The sequence below is a fragment of the Poecilia reticulata genome, linkage group LG17 (assembly GCF_000633615.1).
Source record: "Poecilia reticulata strain Guanapo linkage group LG17, Guppy_female_1.0+MT, whole genome shotgun sequence".
Taxonomy (NCBI): domain Eukaryota; kingdom Metazoa; phylum Chordata; class Actinopteri; order Cyprinodontiformes; family Poeciliidae; genus Poecilia; species Poecilia reticulata.
Genome location: NC_024347.1, coordinates 2436545 through 2445062, shown reverse-complemented (window position 1 = coordinate 2445062; position 8518 = coordinate 2436545). Strand labels below are relative to the sequence as shown.

Sequence of the window (8518 nt, the reverse complement as noted above, 5' to 3'; positions counted from 1 at the left end):
CGGAATTCATCCAGGTTGCCGCCGAGGCTCCGGCTCCCAAGTGCTCCCGATATTTAGTATCAGAAATGCAGCACGGGAAAACCCAATCCGGAGACGTTAACAAGCCATTTTCTCCCACTTGTGCTCGCAGAGACGGAGGCCAATCAGAAAGAGGCAGCACGGCCAATCAGAAGCGGTAGCCTCGGAAATAGCCAATTAGGCCTGTTTGTCTGCGAGGACAAAGGAAGTGATATTGCGGCGTGATTGCACCAGYGGCAGGCTACACAAACACGCTCAAATGACACCTTGCTCGTTGCCTTTCCAACCCTAATTTCGGAGGAGTGTGGGATCTTGATTGCGTCTGTGCCGGCAAGAGAGGACGGCTCATTATTACACCAAAACAATCGCCACCTCAGAGGCAAAAAAAACAGAGATTTTGTTTTCATTAGGGAGCAATTGAGTCACCAGCTCCGGAGTCAAGGCCAACACACGCACACACACACACACACACGCACACACACACACACGCACGCACACACATACACACAAACACTCGCAGGTTTCAATCTGGCAATTTTATTCCAAAAGATTTCTCCTTTACTCCAGACCACTTAATGAAGCTGTAAATTTAGAGACGTGAGGGCCTTCGCAGCGCTCCTCTGAGAGCTGCTACAATGATCCTGGGACTGAGCTGGTTAATTAACTGATTGTTTGCTTGGCTGGGAGCCACCGAGGAAGAGGGTAGATGTAGAGAAAGACAAAAAGCGGGTGTGTTGTGGGCTGGGGGTGTTGGGGGGGGAAAGGAGAAGAAAGGGCATAAGAGGAGATGACAGAACAAAGTCTTGGAAAAGAGTTTAAAAGATATTAAAGAATGGGCAGAAGTCAGAACTGGTTTCAATTAGATGAAAAAAAAAATCTAACTTTTGTTATGTAGCTWCCCAGATGACAGACATCGGGTTTGTTACCAGCTCGGAGTGAACCAGCAAAGACTGTATGATGCGATCAGCAGGTGGGAGTGTGGCCTGTGGTGAACACGGCTGCGTTCACGCAGCGGTAATCACTGACAGGAAGCACAAGTTTGTGGAAAAAGATCCAAACAAATGTTTAATCTGTTAGGAAATGGGAGCAGGAACATGGGGCTTCTTGTTGATCTTATCCTTTTGGCCGAAAACGACTTAAAAAAAAAAAAAAAATTTATTCGGCAGTAATCAATAACACCTTTTGAAAAACAGGCCCGTGCATCTGTAACTGTAATAATTTCTCTGTAGGAGGAAGTTTTTAAGCCAGCAGGTCTTACAGTTCATTAAATAGTCTCATGTAGTTTGTGCATGTTTTGAGCAGATACAATTTAACATGACGTTCTGAAGTCTACTCATAGTCTGCTTTAAGGATATGTACATGGAGAGTTATCTGCACATCTGACTATCCAGTTTGTTTCATTTAATAGCCATCCATCCATTTTCTTGCACCCTTTTTCCCTCAGTGGGGTCGGGAGGGGTGCTGGTGCCCATCTCCAGCCAACGTTTCGGGCGAGAGGCGGGGTACACCCTGGGCAATTTGGAGAGACCAATTAACCTGACAGTCATGTTTTTGGACTGTGGGAGGAAACCGGAGTACCCGGAGAAAACCCACGCATACACAGGGAGAACATGCAAACTCCATGCAGAAAGACCCCAGGTTGGGAATCGAACCCAGAACCTTCTTGCTGCAAGGCAACAGCTCTACCAACTGCGCCACTGTGCAGCCCATTTTAATAGCCATATTTGTATCAATTTATTTAAATTTAATATATTAGTGATTACATCTTCACTCTGAAACCCACAGTGAGTATGGACTGTGTAGTCAAGAAGAAAATGTAATTTTCCAGAAAACTTCACCGACTTATAAATGATTTTTACATTTTAGACTTCATTTTTGCCCTCTACCCTCACACACAATTATTTTTATATGTTTTATTTTGGAACGAGTCTGCATTTTTTTCCACAGCGCCTCGCTTTAATCCCATGAGAAAATGAACTACCTTGATTATCACGATAGAAGGTAATAAAGACTAGATTCAGTCAGGAAAAAGTGAACAAATTCAATATTTTAATGCAGTTTTTTAGATTATGTTTGTTGAGGCTGAATCAGAAGTCCAGGAATCCCCTCATTCATTCTGATTGGTTAATCGTGTTGTAGCCATGATGGCATCAGGAAGCGTAAGTTCTATATAGCGTCTGTTTTAGTGGTCATTAAGTTAACTAAGGACTACATGATTGTTTTTTAACACAACTCGTATATAATCACGTGAYGYGTAGGGTGTTACATGAGAATTAAGAAACTTTTACACTTACATTGCATAAGTACATTATATTCTAAGCTTAACTGTTTGTTGAGTTTTTATTTCTGAGATGGATCTGTTCCTAAGAATAAAATAAAGAAAACACTCTCACTCTGACATTATTACCTGTTCTTTATAATATATATATTTTTTCCCAACTCATAAGTTAGTTCTTGTAGTGTTACAAAAGTTCTGGCARATGCGTTTTGTTGTGAAAATGATGCGTTTTTTGAAATCACACACCCAAGCAGAGGTTCATGTTGGTATGACTCTTAATTTATTGCTCGTTTTGACAGCTTTGAGCTCTCCATTTCAGCTGTACAAAATGTTAACAGTCAATCGGTGTTCAGATCTTCTTGCTGATTCTCTTCAGGACCACAGTGCCAGCGGTGGAGGTCTGCAAGACAGAGAAGAAGGCATCATGCTCCAACAGCTGATTGGTAAATTGCAATAAATCCCATCAAAATAAGCGGCGCAAAGAAAATACCCATAATTTATTGCAGTTATCGCAGTAATTATAATATGAATTTCTGCAGTATCCCCTTCTCAAGTTCACTTAATACCATCATTGCATGAAAACAAGTAGTGTAAAAAGAGAGCTGTTTCCCATCAACAGCTCTCAGCGAGACTAAATTGCTTGTTAAGGTTGCATTTGGCGGCGTTGCCACACGTCTTGGTTTTCTCGTCAGCTTGAACCGCTTCCCAAGCCGCAGCCCCGTATAACATTTGACGACTCTAATGGTCCCTGCGGGGATCCGGGTGTAATAATGGCTGTCATTGCATGACTCTCTCCACGTTAAAAGCCTGAGGGAGTGTGTTTACCTCGATGAGCTTGTCCCCGCTGACCTCATTGACTTGGTGGTAGTTGGGGAAGCTCACGGTCAGCTTGCCTCCTTCCATGTTCACGGTGGCCTGGAAACACAGAGAGGACGACGGTGGTTGGTGAGACAACTGTTCAAACACTGGAWAGGAATCGTCAACCTTTAAGGCTAAGGGTTGGCAAGTCATTGCCCTTAACCCTTTGGTCCACTTGATCAACACCATACACCTTCCAATCGCATTCAGACATCAGTAGACGTCTCGTCAGGCATAGAAGAGAACATCGTCTTTCCTACGTCTGTACAATATTCCGGAAATGCCCTTTTCCTACCTTGAAGTTCTTTCCTCCGATGGTCTGCATGTCGCACTCCTTGCCAATGGTAAAGTTGTTTGTGACCTTGGCRTTGGAAGGGTAGTGCTGCGTCCAGGTGAAGTCGTTCCCGTTCTGGACGACCTCCGTGACCGTCTTGAAGTCGCGTCCCTTCTGCATGATGTCGTCGGGAATACCTAAGCAGCGTAGGTAAGGAGAAACGTGAGCTCATCGAGAGACAAAGAATAAATCCYGAGAAAGAATCTGCTGCTTTTATTCTTACCAACCAACTTGCAGAATGCATCATATCCCTCCTGGGACTCAAGTTCCCATTTTCCGGAGAAGGCCATTTTCTGGTGGTGTCGGTTGTTTTTTCGGAGAGCYGAGAGAGAAGAGATGCTGAGGCAAGCGGAGAGAGGTTGCGAGGTACCGGGACCGGGGGGCCGATCTACCTTTTTATATAGTCAAAGCCTCTAGCCACCTCCTTCCTCTGCATGTGATCACACGAGAGGGCAATAATGACCGAAGATGATGAGTACAACGAGCTACGAGGGAGAGGGCAATAAACTCCGTAAATGGCCGTTTGTGGAGTTCACATGCAGTGAGTAAAACGCTGACGGCTCACCGGGGTAATCCGTTAAATCACCTTGCGGCCAGTGAACTCTCCTGCAATTGTTTTATGGTCATAACCTTCGGTTTTACTAGGGCTGATTGCAAAAAAAAAGAAAACCCAAAGTTTTGTTTTAAAACTCTAACCTTCTATTTGCATTTGTTATCCAGATGGAGGAAATGGCTCGTAATAAGATAATCAAGTTCTTATTCAAGGTTTTTATTCATGGTCTGRACCTGAAAAAGCTCAGGAGGAATATGATTGGAGTCATTTTAGCGGGCATTCATTTGTCAAAGGGGATACATAATTATCTTGTTAGTAGGTATAAAAGCTGAGCAAAAGCACTTACGCAAAGCTTGATTATGAACTGTGCTTTTGTTCTCTCCGTGCTCCTTTTCCTTTCTCCTTTCTCTGTTGATCACTTGTAAAATAATGCACGGTAATCAAAAATGTATTTAATGCAGTTGTGTAATTTTGCGGAGGGGCCCTTGAATAAATAACTAGGGTATAATGCCACGTGTTGTTGAAACATTCAAATTCGATAAGAAGACCAAAGTTTTTGCCATTTAACCATTTATTCTCTCTAAATTCTCATCAACGTCTCTGAAAACGTGGAGAAAGTTGGACTAAAACTGCCAATGACTCCATAAAATGTCATTAAGATTGATTCACCAATGTCTCGATCAACCGAACCGTGTGCATTATATAGGGAGGGGAAAATTTCTTCAATGCAACAATTACAAACTGATAAAGCAAACGTCGTGATGGCCATAAACAAGACGGGAAAGAAAGGTTCTTCAACAACAGCAAAAATCTGCAAAGGGTGACCTAAAAGCTTTTCCATGGACCCCCTTGAAAACCTCTTGACCTCAACAAAATGGAAAATTGCAAATAGAAAAACTTTCTGGCAGAAGATTTAATTAGAAAATTCCCCAAAAGCGCCAAAACACTTGGTCAGATAAAGAGGGCTTGGCGACCATACATTTCATTCCGGCCTTTCTAAGGTTTTTTTTCTTCTTCCTCTGTAGAACCCATTGACCCCGATTGTAATCTTTTTAAATCCATTATTTTTCTAGTATTAAGTTTATTCAATTTGTTCGTTTGATGAGGGACTGCATAAAAATCAATTTTACAAAATAACCATTGTCCTGCATGTAGATAGCGGGTCATTTGTCGACCTGGTTGGACTTTCTATTAATAATCATATATGCTTGGATAGCATCTGTGGTAGCAACAAAATAAATTTATGGACTGTAGATAACATATCTAGAAGATAATTGTGGCTAAATAATTTTTTGGGGKGTCCCAAATGTGTGTTTGCATGTAGCATTTAGGTACGACTTGTGAATTTTGTCTCAACAGTCATGATGTGGAAATTAATATACAATAAACAATACCCATCACAAAACATGGTGTTTTAGCATCATGATATGGAGATGTTTTTGCGGTCAAAAAAAAAAAAAGAAGCAAGCTGCTAAAAGCTGTAAACGACTTGAGACTGGGACGGAGGTTTACAGTCCAGCAGGACATCGACCCTAAGCAGTCAGCCAGAGACACGATGAAAAGGTTTATATCAAAGGATATTCGTTTGCTATAGTGACCCAATCAAATTTCCGACCATAACCCAATAAAGTGTCTCAAGTTATATATATAAAAAAAGAGAGTTGTTGACAGATGCTCTTCATCCAATYTCACAGAGCTTGAGCTACTTTCCAAACGAGACTGGGGAAAAAAATGTCAGTTTCTAGATGTGCAAAACGGCGACATATCCATAGAGCAAAAAGTAGTTCTACTGTCAAGTCAGTAATGCTGAATATAAACACATGCTTYCTTTTTCACATTTTTATTTGTAAAATTTCAATTGTAATTTTCTACATTTTTATGTATTTTTTTTAATTGTAAAAGAAATTGTAAATTTGAATTTTTATTTGCAAAAAAATGCAAAAATTTTTTTTACACATTTTTATTTGTAAGAAAAATTTCTAAAACAATAAATAAATAAAACAATCTGTCCTGCTGCCACTTCACTATCATGCACTCATGAAGGTCTATTAAAACTATTAAACTATTAAACTTCACTAATGTTGGTGTCTGTGTGTAGCAGGCAGTGTGAATACCTTTACACCGTCTATAATTTGACATCTCTAAATGTAATATTGTGTTTCTTTTTTTATATTACCATCTACGTTCCCTATTATGACGCAGTAATGTAACCAAAGAGGCATCTTTTTTTTCATTGGACAAATTTAACGCCTCTACACAGAAAGTCTTCTGACAYGTGGGTGGCAACTAAGTAGACACGGCAGACTCTGACAAAAATTCAACCGCTTCTAAAAAGTAAATTCATGAGCACGCCATTCACCCAATTACAATGAAATGGTGTGGGTGCAGCACGCTGCGGATGAAAACTCTCCATCAATAAGATGACTATATGACTGAAGCGCCTCAGGCTTTCAGGTCTGACTGGCTGTGAATAGGTAAAAGCTTCTGATGTTGCACTTAAACGTCGATCTCGCACTTTTGCAACCATTTCCAGATCGCTGATAGCATTTCTGAACCACGGAAAGTCAACATGGCCTTGGAGCTCTTTATTGATGCATAAAATATCAGATTGGCCAACATCCTATTTTAAAAAAAAAAGACACCCACTATCTCTTTCTCTGCTTTTTACAGCGTCTTTCTGGCTTTCCTTCCTCCGTTTTGTTCACACTCACAAAACAGATCAGTGTCACCGAGTGCACTTACACAACTCGAAGAGAGAGAAACACATCCCTGACCAGATTTATCAGGCGCAGCGGCAGATCGGTGATCATTTTGCAACAGCTCTGTCTTGCGAGCGTCTAAAAACAGTTAAGCTAGCAAGCTAGCTAACATCGCCAACTATGGCAACATTTTGTGCAGGGGTCAACTGGGATGAACGGACATTTTTCAGAAAGCCATCGTCAGAACATCTTCTTGATGAGAGGAAACATTTTTCTCGTCAATACGATTTAGAAACAAAGGGTCATTAACCGTCATTCCCATTTGGTCTTCCATATTTGTTTTGTGCTGTCTGTACGGCCTCGTTTCTATTTGAAGCTTAATCTGCTGTCATATAGTATAGTATTAGCTTTACTAGCGAATGACATAACAGTCTGACACCTTTTTATTGAATTCTTTGAAAGTTGTCACCATGCAGTCACTGAGAACGAGCTCGGGAGAACATGGAAGTGATCCACCGTCAAGATTGATTGGCGGCAATTGAGCTCCATATTTAGTGCCTTGCAAAAGAATTCCTAGCAGATTTTTATGACCACAGTCCTCAGGGTATTTCACTGGGATTTKATGTGATAAACAYAACGCAAAAAGTAGTACATCCTGATAAGGGTCAGCTTTAAGGTTCCCACATACTCGGGTGTACTGCGTTTTATTCTGTGAGCCGCACCGAGTTTTCATCGCCAAGTGAGCCGACGCCGTTCATTTCTCGCGACAAATCAAGTTCCTTCACTTCCTACAATTCGAACCGGTGCCTGCAAGTTTGAATTATGTACATTTAGATTATTTAAAAGTGTTGTATGTATCGGTGTTCAATAGGGTCACTACTTTTTTTTACCAAATAATCATGGAGGGTGTTTCTGTCAGCTTTGCACCTCTAGAAAATAAATATTTTGCCCATCCTTCTTTCTGAAATAGAGGGCAAAAAATAAGTCAGAAACGATACATTTTTGCATTTTGCCTCTGATTCTCAGTTAGGTTTAGTTCTGGACTTTGACTTGGCTTTAAAAGTAGTGAGCCTCTTAGTCTCCAGTCTTTTGTAGAAATACAAGTCTTGACTGGCTTGTGTTTAACTTTGTCTATCTTCTGTCAGCTCTGACTAGCTTGTTTGCTACAGTCATAKGTTTTGCATTTAGGCCAAAAAAAATWAATTTTGTAATTCCACTGTCTTCTGATCAGATCACCTTCTTTGACGTGTTTGCTTTGCCCCCCTCCACGGCTTTCAGGAAACTTAAAAGCATGGATCGTTTACCAGGAGACTGTTGACTGTTTCTTCCATTCGTGCTTGTCATTTGAAACGGGCAGCCATGTTTCTAGTCCTGCCGTAATGTTTCCATTTGTAGATTACGGATTCAGGTTCATTTCTTTCCAGGCTGCTGTGTTAATTGATTTTTATGACGATGATTGTTCATCAATGTTCTCTAACAAGCCAGTGTCTAGATGTTATGGCAGCAGATTCAGTATCTGTGTCATTCAGTAGACCAGTGGTCCCCAAGCTACGGCCCGCCACATTTGTTCTGGCCCCCTGAGCAATGCCAGAGAGCATTCTGATTTTTTTTTCATATATTGTATTTTCCGGTTTATATGTGGATTTTTCTTCAACCACCAGGGGGCTCTTTGGCAGGAGGTGTGTCCTGTAAACTGTGGGTGTTTTGTTTTGCATGGCGCATTGCTGCCATCTGTTGGACTTTTAGGGAACTGCTTGACTTTTATGTTATTTAATCAG

At 41.1% G+C, this 8518-nt stretch overlaps 1 protein-coding gene and 1 long non-coding RNA gene across 2 annotated transcripts in view; one reads left to right on the top strand and one right to left on the bottom strand.

The window, feature by feature from the left end:
• The window catches only part of LOC103478915 (uncharacterized), a 35247-nt gene that overhangs the window by 20081 nt on the left and 6648 nt on the right, over positions 1-8518 (top strand). The gene's annotated exons all lie outside the window — the stretch shown is intronic.
• Positions 2554-3870, bottom strand: fabp6 (fatty acid binding protein 6, ileal (gastrotropin)). Its single transcript, XM_008433020.2, has 4 exons — positions 3712-3870; positions 3450-3625; positions 3122-3211; positions 2554-2696 (listed from the first exon to the last, which is right to left on the bottom strand). Exons 1-4 carry the CDS (start codon positions 3776-3778, stop codon positions 2646-2648), a joined length of 384 nt encoding a protein of 127 aa, XP_008431242.1. The 5' UTR covers positions 3779-3870; the 3' UTR covers positions 2554-2645.